Raw genomic sequence first — 14,251 nt, 5'->3', positions numbered from 1 at the left:
TGTTGGTGGTTGTGACTACTAACCCCTGTGGAGAGTGTAAACGATTGTATCATTAAATCCTGGTCATTTCACCTAAACAATTTATACTATTGTAATAGTTGTTCTTCCCATTTCATACTAAAATAACCAATTGCGAGTTCAACAACTGTGAGCACTTACGGTGATGACATTACTATTGGATAGTAAGTAAAGTGAACAATTACCAGACATACTAAAAAAAAGTTCTTATTCTAAATTGCTGGAAAAAGATATTTTAAAAAGGGTTAATAACCGCGAATGTCCAACGCCTGAAGAGGTTGAGTCTTTTGATCTATTATTCAATACAGAAAATAGGGATTTTTTAAAATATTTTCCAGCAAAAGATTATATAACAACTGAAATTGTTGAAACATAAAAGACTGAAATATCGTGCAACGTTCCTCAAGGACAATAAATTAACGTTCATCGTTAAATTAAAATCAAAGTTCCACTGGTGTCCGAACTTATTGTGTAGTTACTTAATACTACTTATATTCTTGTGTCAATGTCTCTGAGCATTTTAAATGCAGAAATAATAATAAAAATACTTCTGAAGAGAAGTATTTAGTAACGTTTTTCTCTAAAGTGAAAAGAAAAGCATAAGATTGAATTTTGACAGTTACTATATAAAGTTTAAGCTGGCAGAGAGGTTAACTGCCTCTGGTATAAAAGATATATTTTATCACATCGAAACAATACGCAAACAGTAGTCATCTGTCTATCAGATCAGCTGATCGCAAATAGGCGTTTTTGTGTCGTTAATTTTCTTTAACGTTGATTTAACAATCTGCTGGAAATAACGATTTCTTTTATAATCTAAAGAAATACCTTTTTACGTTAGTCCTCTTCAAACACAGGGCACAGACATAGGATTGTCTTATGGTAAGCAAACATGACTTACAGATTGCAATACTCGGGTACGTAATATTTTGTGCGTCTGTGCACTGAGAGTCCCACTAGTATCTATAATGGCATTTATTTGAGCGAAAGTTATATGTTTGGCAGTGATTTGTGAATTTGTGATTTGCCGACTTGGAATTAGAACGTTGTGAGTTTTTATTTGGGTATGGAATTAAGGCGGAGCTGGACATCTTCTGAAAAGAAAAAAAACTATTTATCCAATGTGTCGGTGTCAGATAAATATATTATGAGTTTTGAACACTATTAAGGTAAATACATTGCTTGTTCTTTATCAAAATCTTTCATTTGCTAACTATGCCTATCAGTAGCTAGTGCCTTCAGTAGTTAGAATCTCTTATTTAGCTGGCAGTATTGGCGCTCGCTGTAATGCAGTAGTTCGAGTAACGAAGATTTTTGTCAGGTAAGTGATTTGTGAAACGTATAGGTTAATGTTAGTCAGGGCCATTCTTTTGTAGGGATTATTGAAAGTCAGATTGCGTTGCGCTAAAAATATTGTCTGTCAGTTTAAGCACAATTATTCACAAATTTTCTAAGGGGACGTTTCATACTATTATTTACAGAATGTTAACATAGGATTTTGAGACAGTAATATTACTTGGTTCTCAAATAAAATGTAGCCTTTGTGAAAGTTTGTGACAATATACAGAGTTAATTTGAACCAATCTGCACTTTAAGCAGAGAAGCAGTGTTTTGTTTTATAGCCACTTCTGCACAGAAGTAAGAAGTTCGATGCCGAGGAAGAACATGGAACAGCATAGCTGGACCCTGAGTAAATCAGAAGAGTTGCAAGGCTAAATACAGGGTGTTTCAAAAATGACCGGTATATTTGAAACGGCAATACAAACTAAACGAGCAGCGATAGAAATACACCGTTTGTTGCAATATGCTTGGGACAACAGTACATTTTCAGGCAGACAAACTTTCGAAATTACAGTAGTTACAATTGACAACAACAGATGGCGCTGCGGTCTGGGAAACTCTATAGTATGATATTATCCACATATCCACCATGCATAGCAATAATATGGCGTAGTCTCTGAATGAAATTACCCGAAACCTTTGACAACGTGTCTGGCGGAATGGCTTCACATGCAGATGAGATGTACTGCTTCAGCTGTTCAATTGTTTCTGGATTCTGGCGGTACACCTGGTCTTTCAAGTGTCCCCACAGAAAGAAGTCACAGGGGTTCATGTCTGGCGAATAGGGAGGCCAATCCACGCCGCCTCCTGTATGTTTCGGATAGCCCAAAGCAATCACACAATCATCGAAATATTCATTCAGGAAATTAAAGACGCCGGCCGTGCGATGTGGCCGGGCACCATCTTCCATAAACCACGAGGTGTTCGCAGTGTCGTCGAGGGCAGTTTGTACCGCCACAAATTCACGAAGAATGTCCAGATAGCGTGATGCAGTAATCGTTTCGGATCTGAAAAATGGGCTAGTGATTCCTTTGGAAGAAATGGCGGTCCAGACCAGTACTTTTTGAGGATGCAGGGACAATGGGACTGCAACATGGGGCTTTTCGGTTCCCCATATGCGCCAGTTCTGTTTATTGACGAAGCCGTCCAGGTAAAAATAAGCTTCGTCAGTAAACCAAATGCTGCCCACATGCATATCGCCGTCATCAATCCTGTGCACTATATCGTTAACGAATGTCTCTCGTGCAGCAATGGTAGCAGCGCTGAGGGGTTGCCGCGTTTGAATTTTGTATGGATAGAGGTGTAAACTCTGGCACATGAGACGATACGTGGACGTTGGCGTCATTTGGACTGCAGCTGCAACACGGCGAACGGAAACCCGAGGCCGCTGTTGGATCACCTGCTGCACTAGCTGCGCGTTGCCCTCTGTGGTTGCCGTACGCGGTCGCCCTACCTTTCCAGCACGTTCATCCGTCACGTTCCCAGTGCGTTGAAATTTTTCAAACAGATCCTTTATTGTATCGCTTTTCTGTCCTTTGGTTACATTAAACCTCCGTTGAAAACTTCGACTTGTTGCAACAACACTGTGTTCTAGGCGGTGGAATTCCAACACTAGAAAAATCCTCTGTCCTAAGGAATAAACCATGTTGTCCACAGCACACTCACGTTGTGAACAGCACACGCTTACAGCAGAAAGACGACGTACAGAATGGCGCATCCACAGGCTGCGTTGTCTTCTATATCTTTCACATCACTTGCAGCGCCATCTGTTGTTGAAAATTGTAACTACTGTAATTTCGAAAGTTTGTCCGCCTGAAAATGTACTGTTGTCCCAAGCATATTGCAACAAACGGTGTATTTCTATCGCTGCTCGTTTAGTTTTTATTGCCGTTTCAAATATACCGGTCATTTTTGAAACACCCTGTATCTACACCAATCTAACAAGGGAGCGTTAAGGCGGCGGTGTTAGGTGTAAGTGCATGGAGTAATAGATCTAGAAGAGACGTTGCTCAAGTCAAAACATCGCCACCTTAGCTAAATACAATAGTCATCAGTCACTAATAGACACTTCAAGTTTACTTCGTCGGAACATTGACTTACTTAATTCCTTTGGCCCCTATGGGGGTATATGGCATCCAGGAGAACTCGCCATCCGCCTCTGTCTTTGGCCATTTGCCTCAGTTCTGCCCAGGTCTTACCAACTCTTTTTGCTTCCCCTTCCGGTGTCCTCTTCCATGTGGCCCTTGGTCTTCCTTGTTCCCTGGGGATTCCATTCAAATGCTTTTTTTCTCGATGGCTCCCTCTGGTTTTCTCAAGGTGTGCCCCAACCCACCCCACTTTCTCTCTCGTATCTGGTCCTCTATAGACATCTGGTTTGTTATTCCCCAGAGCCCCTCATTACATATTTTTTCTGGCCACCAGATAGTCGTGATGCGTCAAAGACATCTATTTATGAAGCTTTGTAACTGAGATGTTAACTTTTTGTCCATTTTCCAGCTTTCACTGGGGTACAGAAGAAACAGCCTTCACATTTGTATTAAAAATTGTTTTTCGTTTTGTCCGATATTTCTATTTTTCCATATTGGATACAACTGCATGAAGGGAGCATTTGGCTTTTTAATGCGGTTTTTCACATCATCTCCAGCTCCACCATCTTCCATCACAACACTACCCAGATACAGGAATGAGTTGACAGTCTCCACCCGCTGCTCACCTATTAACAGTGGCACTTCCAAGTTCCCTGAATTTACTCTCATTTCAGAACCTTTAACATCGCAGCGCGTCAGCAATCGTTGGTTAATATATCAAAAAACTAAAAGCCCGCCTCGATTGCGAAAAAAGCACCAAGTGTTAAGTGTTAACCCAGGTTTCGGCGTAGATAACTACACCTTCTTCAGAACAACAATAAAACCCACAATTGCCTAAGAAGACCTTTGTCAATGATTAAAAGAACACCATAGATACACATTTATAAACGAAAAAGAAAAGCAAAACACACACAGTACATATGTACAAAGTCAAAACCACTATTTAACTTAATGGTGTACGCTCCACCTCACACCGGCCTTTGTTCGATGGGCCATGACCTGCCATAAACTGCAGCTACAAACGGTCGCTCAGTTACAAGCCGACCCGCTACCTACGCACATGCGCAAGACAAGGGAAGTTACTTGAATGGACATGCACATACGAATAGGAGAAAGTTTATACATGGGTCAGGGCTAAATAGCCCATATATTCCCAACCGTGGATCAATTTATATCACACCTCACGTTTTATCCCTATATCTTTATTACCACGACGTCTTTGGATTACGTCCCCTCAGCCCCCCTCTCCCCCCAGGCTAAGTACTGGCCTTAGGTATCGTTTTAAGAGTTCTTCCTGTTGTCATATGTAGCCTCATATATAAGTTTCTTTAGTAGCATAAGCAACCGTGTGCGGGTTTTTTAGGTTTGATGTCCCATTTAGCTCGTCTCTTCTTCTATCGATTTCATTTTTTGATATACGTTGATCAGTGTTGGAAATATATGGGCTATTTAGCCCCGATCCATGTATAAACTTTCTCGTATTCATATGCGCATGTGCATTCAAGTAACTTCCCTTGTCTTGAGCATGTGCATAGGTAGCGGGTCAGGCTTGTAAGTGAGCGACCATTTGTAGCTGCAGTTTATGGCGGGTTATCTACCATAGGCCGGGGTGAGGTGGAGCGTACACCATTATGTTAAGTAGTGGTTTTGACTTTGTACATATGTACTGTTTGTGTTTTTGTTTTCTTTTTCGTTTATAAATGTATAGCTATGGTGTTCTTTCAATCATTGACAAAGGTCTTCTTAGGCACTTGTGGGTTTTATTGTTGTTCTGAAGAATGTGTAGTTATCTACGCCGAAACCTGGGTTAACACTTAACACTTGGTGCTTTTTCGCAATCGAAGTGGGTTTTTAGTTTTTTTAATATACTCTCATTTCCTTTGTTTTGCCTGTATTTATCTAGAGGCCAGTAGTCTCTGCTTCTTCTTCGAGCAAGTTTAATTTAGCTTGCATATCAGTCAGCCTTTGAGCTAATAAAACTGTGTCGTCTGCAAAATCTAAATCCTCCAGACCTTCACAGACTCCCCACTGGATTCCTCGTCTCCTGCCTGCTGTGACTCTTCTCGTAACTGATTCTAGAACAAGTAGAAAAAAGATGTTGCGTGTGTGTTGTCGCAATATTACACTACCGCTTGAACGTGAAAAATGATGAAGTCGGTGAAAGTGTCCCTGAGTGCGGGTAACACTGGCCCACATTTCTTATGGTATTGTATTGTATTGTATGTGAACCGGGGACCTAGAAACGACGGAGAGGCTCCGTCCCCGCCGCAGCCGCAGTGGTCCACAACCCCACGTCGACTACCGCAGTCCACTTCACCCCTCCGCCGCCCCACACCGAACCCAGGGTTATTGTGCGGTTCGGCCCCCAGTGGACTCCCTCAGGGAACATCTCACACCAGACGAGTGTAAGCCCTATGTTTGCGTGGTAGAGTAATGGTGGTGTACGCGTACGTGGAGAACTTGTTTGCGCAGCAATCGCCGTCATAGTGTATCAGGGGCTGAATAAGGGGAACCAGCCCGCATTCGCCGAGGCACATGGAAAACCGCATAGAAACCATCCGCAGACTGGCCGGTTCACGGGACCTCGACACGAATCCGCCGGGCGGATCCGTGCCTGGCACCCGGCGGTCCTTCTCGCCTGGAAAGCCGTGTGTTAGGGCGCACGGCCAACCGGGCGGGCTTTCTTATGGTATCACAGCAACAGACGTGATCTATTTTTTTTTAACTGACGGTAAAAATCTTTCACAACACAGTACTAAAAAAGTGTACCTGAAATTTTCTCTCTGCCACTATAGTTTGCTTTCTTGCCACATATAAAAAGACAGGTAAAAGTTGGGCCAAAGTAACCACATGTTGCGGAACAATCGACTAGGCAACTGGTGATGCAAAGCGTAGACAAATGAAGACGGAAAAGAGAGGCGTGTATTGCGGCAGACAGTGGATTTGGTACAACAAGGTGTGGGGGGACCGGCGCGCCGGCCTCTCAGTGGGCGTAGAAGGAGCCGAAGGGCGTGCGCGTGTAGCCGTCCTTGGACTTGGGGTGGTGCGGGTTGAAGGAGCCGCCGCGCTTGCTGTGCGGGTTGGGCCGCTGCGCGATGCCGCCGTGGTTGAGCGGGTGGCCGCGGAACGGCGGCTGCGGCACCAGCTCCAGGCGCACGTTGCGGTCCTTGCGCCACGTCGCGGCGCCCAGCGTCTCGGGCTGCAGCAGCACGTCGCACTTCTCGGGGAACAGCTCGCGTGCGTGGTCGTAGTTGCCGCTGAGCGCCAGGTCCAGCGAGTCGCGCGGCACGCCGATCTGCCGGAAGCGGCGCATCTGGCGCACGCTGCTCAGCGTCTGGTGCGCCGTCAGCCGCGCGCCCACCGCCTCTGCAACGCCCAACTCCACTGTACGATACTGTACTAGCTGACTGCGTTACGGGCGGGTATCGTAAGGTTCTCATTAACACTAGGGCATTGTGGCTCTCGGGCCTAGATAATGGTAAGCCACACACTTACGTGAAGAACACGTATAACGTTTCCTGGTAAAACATGCTTCATAGGTATGCAATTACAATTTTCTTTATATATACTGATTACGTCCGCGGACTCTGAATAATAATAGAATAGTGACTTCTTTTTTGTACTTCAGACAGCCCACTGGTTGCAATGGATTTTATAGTCGAATTGATCATGCTTTCGACTCCTAAACCAAGGGAGTGTTCATCAGAATTTTTATTACCTAATTATGGTGGATACAAAGCTACTCATTAATAAGAAAAATACAGGACAGTAATAATTAAAATTCGTATATACACTCCTGCAAATGGAAAAAAGAACACATTGACACCGGTGTGTCAGACCCACCATACTTGCTCCGGACACTGCGAGAGGGCTGTACAAGCAATGATCACACGCACGGCACAGCGGACACACCAGGAACCGCGGTGTTGGCCGTCGAATGGCGCTAGCTGCGCAGCATTTGTGCACCGCCGCCCTCAGTGTCAGCCAGTTTGCCGTGGCATACGGACCTCCATCGCAGTCTTTAACACTGGTAGCATGCCGCGACAGCGTGGACGTGAACCGTATGTGCAGTTGACGGACTTTGAGCGAGGGCGTATAGTGGGCATGCGGGAGGCTGGGTGGACGTACCGCCGAATTGCTCAACACGTGGGGCGTGAGGTCTCCACAGTACATCGATGTTGTCGCCAGTGGTCGGCGGAAGGTGCACCTGCCCGTCGACCTGGGACCGGACCGCAGCGACGCACGGATGCACGCCAAGACCGTAGGATCCTACGCAGTGCCGTAGGGGACCGCACCACCACTTCCAGGCAAATTAGGGACACTGTTGCTCCTGGGGTATCGGCGGGGACCATTCCCAACCGTCTCCATGAAGCTGGGCTACGGTCCCGCACACCGTTAGGCCGTCTTCCGCTCAAGCCCCAACATCGTGCAGCCCGCCTCCAGTGGTGTCGAGACAGGCGTGAATGGAGGGACGAATGGAGACGTGTCGTCTTCAGCGATGAGAGTCGCTTCTGCCTTGGTGCCAATGATGGTCGCATGCGTGTTTGGCGCCGTGCAGGTGAGCGCCACAATCAGGACTGCATACGACCGAGGCACACAGGGCCAACACCCGGCATCATGGTGTGGGGAGCGATCTCCTACACTGGCCGTACACCTCTGGTGATCGTCGAGGGATCACTGAATAGTGCACGGTACATCCAAACCGTCATCGAACCCATCGTTCTACCATTTCTAGACCGGCAAGGGAACTTGCCGTTCCAACAGGACAATGCACGTCCGCATGTATCCCGTGCCACCCAACGTGCTCTAGAAGGTGTAGGTCAACTACCCTGGCCAGCAAGATCTCCGGATCTGTCCCCCATTGAGCATGTTTGGGACTGGATGAAGCGTCGTCTCACGTGGTCTGCACGTCCAGGACGAACGCTGGTCCAACTGAGGCGCCAGGTGGAAATGGCATGACATGCCGTTCCACAGGACTACATCCAGCATCTCTACGATCGTCTCCATGGGAGAATAGCAGCTTGCATTGCTGCGAAAGGTGGATATACACTGTACTAGTGCCGACATTGTGCATGCTCTGTTGCCTGTGTCTATGTGCCTGTGGTTCTGTCAGTGTGATCATGTGATGTATCTGACCCCAGGAATGTGTCAATAAAGTTTCCCCTTCCTGGGACAATGAATTCACGGTGTTCTTATTTCAATTTCCAGGAGTGTATCTTTTAAGAATCCTTCAGTAAAGGTTTGCAGCCATTGAAAAAATTCTTGTTAAGCAACTCCAACTGTTCATTAAGAATAAGGTTATCACTGAGAGAGAAGTGTTTGAATATTTCCATTTCCTCAAGAACATCAAGTCTACGACCTTTTTTCACTGTGTACAGAATATTAATTTCTTTAATTTCCTAGGTTTGTGGCCTCTGATCAGCAAATGATCAGCGAAAGAAGAATTATGAATGTTAGTGCCTTTTTTCCCCAATAGATGCTCTTTATATCTGACTGAAAAAGCTCGCCCTGTTTGTCTTATATAATATGAAGGAGATTAGTTTTCAGGTTATTATTGGTGGAAAATGTAACATTGCACTTATATCTGTTTTTAAGGAGGCGTTGGATTCTGTAAGAGATGTGCCCTAAAAACGGAATGCAAAAATATTTCTTTTCTTGCTATTCGGTATTGGAGAAACCGAGAGTTGTAACTCTGTTGTTAGTTTTCTGCTTGAATATCGATAGTTTCAATCAAATTTATCTCAGCATTGAGGTTTTCAATAGATAAGGGCATAGAAACAGCTCTCTGTATGGAGGAATGAAAAAAGGCATTTTTGTGAGATTGTGGGTGTGTAGAACAAGCTGGTACGATTTGATCTGTGCAAGTTTCTCTTCGGTAAATGTTGAAAGAAATTTTATTGCCGATTAAAGTTAAAGTTAAATCCAGATAATTTAATTACGGTGTTCAACTGTAAAACTGATTTTCTCGTGAAGTTCATTGAAGATCTTAACTATATTGTCTATACCGTGAATAGGTCTTTTGTAAAGAATCAAAATGTCATCGACGTATCGGGAATATGAAAGGAGCTGAGAAATTTTTAAAAACTTTTTCTTCTAGGGAGTTAATGGAGATGTCTGCAAGGATACCAGCTAGTGGGTTACCCATAGCCAGACCATCAGGTTGCTGATACAGTTGTCCATTAAATTCGAAATAATTATATTTCACTACAATTTGAATGAGATTCATGAAATCGGTAACTTGCTAAACAGAGCTTTCTTTTTTGAAGAAACGTCAATTATTTTCTACTATATTCAGCGTTTCCCTCACAAGTACGTTCGTATAAAGTTTTTTAATTTCAAGTGAAAATATTTTTGTATCTATATCACAGTGCAAGTCTAATTTTTTGAACAAGAATTTGAGTGTTAGGGACCGAATAATTGTTCTGAAAAACGTATGAGTTTTTTAATTTATCGTGTAAAAATTTTGCAATGTCTGGACTGTCTGATCCCAACTGTTTCAGTATACACAAGCAGCCCTTAGCGGCAGTCTTTAATTTTTAACTAGAAATGACAGTAAAACTTTTACGTAGGATGTTTTATTATGTCACGTGGCCTTTTTGGTGTTAAAATTGTATGAGGAGAGCTGCAATGCTCAACGTTTTACGTATGTAAGTACATATGTATATACGAATATTAATTATTACTGTGCTGTATTTTTCTTACTAATGACTATCTTTGTATCCCCCTTATTTAGGTAATGTAAATTCTGATGAAGACTCCTTTAGTTTAGGAGTCGAAACCATGGTCAATTCGACTATAAAATCCATTGCAACCAGTGGGCTGTCTGTACTACAAAAAAATTTGTTCACGGTTGCTGCACACAGCTATGTTTAAAGTTGTAAGAATAGTGACAATTATGTTGCATTTTGTATTTGTAAAGGATTCAGTAGTGGATTTGTGAAATAATATCTGTGTCGGCGAGTTCTGAAACGGCTGCTAATATTGTAAACTTTAATAATGATAGTCTCATGCTCTTGTGTTAGCCGTGGCACTGATTAATAATTAATGTTGACAAAAAATCCACTGCAAGGTTTGAGACTCTTTAAGCATTTCGTACGGTAACTTCATTATTTTTGATAACAGAAATAATTTCAGAACATTTTTACAATAGTTTTAGCAGAGATGCATACGTTGTGCATTCTACAGAGTTGCAGTAACAAAAGTGTTCATTTAATAAGAAGCCAGTTCCAGTATAATAATCATTAATCTCATTTGTTCGCAACATACAAGTAACCAAAGTAAACCAGTGCACAGAAAAATAGTGGAGCGTGAAACACGGCAGGTGCCATAACCCGATTTCCCAGAAACTTCGCTCAGTGGAAGAGGAATCAACCGAATACGAGTCTCGGCATATCCCTAGATACTCGACTGTTTCCGAGAAAACGCACGCTGATATCAGCTGAAATTGTGGCACAGTAGCTAGCGTCGCGACCTCCTAGTTTTGCTTCCCACGTTCTAAACCCATTCAGTGTTATTATTTACTTTATTTTATTACATTTCTATGATATAGAAGGTTACTAAACCAACATTTTTGGCCAAAAGTTTTAATCTTTTTTAAATTGTCATATTCTTGCATTTCATTCTTATATCAATTATTAGAGATGCAAAACGGGCTATAGCAGCAACCAAATCCTCACGTTATGCTGATCCATACGCAAAACTTGACACACGTGAAGGAGAGCGGAACTCAATCGACTCGCTAAAGCAAGACATCGCAATTCAGATTATGTTCATCAGTTCTGTCGAGTCAGTGATGAGACCGGTAATCTGCTAGTTGACTGGAAGAAGGCCAGAGAACGATGGCGCAATTACTTCAAGAAAATCTCAACAGAAGAATAATTAATGTTGACGAAAAGTCCACTGCAAGGTTTGAGGTTCTTTAAGCATTGCGTACGGTAACTTCATTATTTTTGATAACAGAAATAATTTCAGAACATTTTTACCATAGTTGTAGCAGAGATGCATTTGCTGTGCATTCATTTAATAAGAAGCCAGTTGCGGTATAATAATAATGGATGGGGCATCCACCAATACCCACCGGCTATGCTGTTGAAGGGCCCGTAAGAGAAATTGCAGTCGAAGAGGTCAGGACTGCTCTGAGGAAAATGAGGCCTGGGAAAGCCACCGGCCCAGATAACCTTCCAGCAGAGTTATGGAAGGCAGCCGAATGGTTAACGGAACTCTTCAACAAGATCACTGACGAGGGACAAACACCAACTGATTGGCAGCAGAGCATCACCGTACCTATTTTTAAGAACGGAAATCCCGATGAGCGCACCCACTACCGTCCAATTCGACTTCTCTGCCACGCCATGAAAATCTTTGAGCGTGTTCTGGACCAAAGCATCCGTGAGATCACACAGATTTCGAGAAACCAAGGTGGATTTGTGGAGAGCTGCTGCACAACTGATGCGATTCATGCTGCCAGACTCTTAGTCGAGAAACACCGTGAGAAAGCCAAGCCGCTGCATCAAGCATTCATGGATCTCGAAAAGGCCTTTGGTCTGGTGCCACACAGTCGCATCTGGCTCGCACTTCGACAGCATGACGTGCCGGAGGACCTTATTAACTGAGTGTAGTTACCTTATGCACAGCCGAGAAGTAATTTCCGTACAACCTCGGCACTGTCCAAGTACTTCCCAATCAAAGGTCGGTCTCCATCAAGGTTCTGCATTATCACCACTTCTGTTCATTCCTGTAATGGACAGTGTGACAACTGACCTGCATCGGCCATTACCATGGACCCTATCATGCATACGACGTGATGCTGGCAGCAGAAAACAAGCTTGATCCGCAGAGCTTAGCTCAAGGATGGAGTGACCGGTTGGCGCAAGACGGTTTCGGCCTTAATTTGAAGAAAACCGAGTACATGACATCAGACAGACATGAAATGGGTACCATCACGATTAATGGTGAAGATCTGACTTGTGTGAGTAAGTTTAAGTACCTCGGTTCCACGATCACCGTTGACGGCCTACTCACAGAAGAGGTCAACAGCAGAACTCAGACAGCCTGGATGAAGTGGCGAACAACAACCGGAGTCACTTGCGACCGCAAGATTAAAGATGATTGAAAACCAAAAATCTGTCGCACTGTCATCCGACCAGTCGACTTGTATGGTTGTGAGTGCTGGCCGACTGTAGTTGAGACAGAACGCCGCCTAAGTGTAATGGAAACGAAGGTGCTAAGGTGGACAGCGGCCTCACTAAGTTAGATCACGTTTCTACTGACAGCATTAGGAAACAGTTTGGTTTTGTACCGATCCAAGACAAGCATGAGAGTCCTCTTCGATGGTTTCTGCATGTTTTACAGGCCGGTGATGACTCTATTGCCAAGGCGGGTTACAAACTTGGAGTCGTCGGCAGTAGACCCAAAGGACGCCCTAAGCAACGTTGGGCTGATACAATTCATAAAGATTTTAATTACGTGAATATCCACCCAGATGCAGCTCGTGATAGAGCGGAATGGAGACAACCGACCCATGTAGCAGACCCCGCAGACATGCAGGACAAACGCTGAAAGAAAATAAGAGATCAGTTATTACATTAATTCTTACAGTTCATTCTTACGCTTATTCTACAGGAAGATTGATGTGTTACCTTGTATAATACCGATAAGAGAAACATTCCAAACATAGAAATTCCGAACACCACAAGCATTGCCGCGAAGGCATGTTTCCTTCAGGGTCATTTCTCTGTGTGAGGAACATTCGTAAAAGAAACGTTAATTCTGCTGAAGATTTCGCACGTTGGCAATAATTTCGTGGCAATTCATGCGTTTACCGAACTGTGTCGCTTGCAACTGCTTATGAATAACCGAAAACAGTTCCAAATAATTGTCTCATTCATTTATTGTTTTTTTTTCCTTTTTTGTAATTCATTCGCCAGGCAACATTATTTCAGTCTGAACAGGAAAACATTCGTGGTATAATCTTCTACGACATGCGTAGATAAATGAAAAACAAAAGTAAAAATATTCATCGGATTTCGAACACGGATTTCGGAACTATGAAGCTGTGATGCTACGACTATGCAAACATTTCATATAAACGTTTTCCTTTTTAAAAGGCAAGTAGAGTACCTTGCAAACTTTGATCGTCATTTCCTTAGAAACGATCGAATATCCACTGGTAAACCGAGTCACGTGTTCACTTATTTTGGCTCTTCTTCCAATGAGCGAAATTTCTGGGCAATCGGGTTATGACACTAGCCGTGTTCTCCTTGTAAGCAAAAATGAGATTTTTGCATTTCGATATCTGCTGGAGGATGGGAAGCCACTGGCGGAATAATACTTGGGGAAACCAAAAGACGGTAGCACACTCTCTGTTGTTATGTTCCGCACAGAATTACGATTATATATTTAAAAAAAAAGTTTTGCATTATCTCGGTTCCGAGAGTTTCGGAACCTGTACAGAAAATTGGACTAGAAATCAACATAAACATCATTTCTGCCCTTTTTATTGCTCATGATAACCACACATTGCATGTTGTACCACCATTCAGCGAGACCTTCAGAGGTGGTGGTCCAGATTGCTGTACATACTGGTACCTCTAATACCCAGTAGCACGTCCTCTTGCATTGATGCAAGCCCGTATTTGTCGTGGCGTAATATCCACATGTTCATCAAGGCACTGTCGGTCTAGATTGTCCCACTCCTGAACGGCGGTTCGGCGTAGATCCCGCAGAGTGGTTGGTGGGTCACATCGTCCATAAACAGCCCTTTTCAATCCATCCCAAGCATGACTGGAGAACGTGCTGGTCATTAT

General features: G+C 43.7%; 1 protein-coding gene across 1 annotated transcript in view; it reads right to left on the bottom strand.

The window, feature by feature from the left end:
• Positions 1-6,429: 6,429 nt before the first annotated feature.
• The window catches only part of LOC126335642 (uncharacterized), a 50,021-nt gene continuing 42,199 nt past the window's right edge, over positions 6,430-14,251 (bottom strand). Inside the window, exon 4 of the mRNA XM_049999099.1 lies at positions 6,430-6,812. Coding sequence (XP_049855056.1) covers positions 6,430-6,812 — 383 coding nt within the window. The remainder of the gene's footprint in view (positions 6,813-14,251) is intronic.

The sequence above is a fragment of the Schistocerca gregaria genome, chromosome 2 (assembly GCF_023897955.1).
Source record: "Schistocerca gregaria isolate iqSchGreg1 chromosome 2, iqSchGreg1.2, whole genome shotgun sequence".
Taxonomy (NCBI): Eukaryota; Metazoa; Arthropoda; class Insecta; order Orthoptera; family Acrididae; genus Schistocerca; species Schistocerca gregaria.
This window is presented reverse-complemented; position numbering and strand designations above follow the sequence as displayed.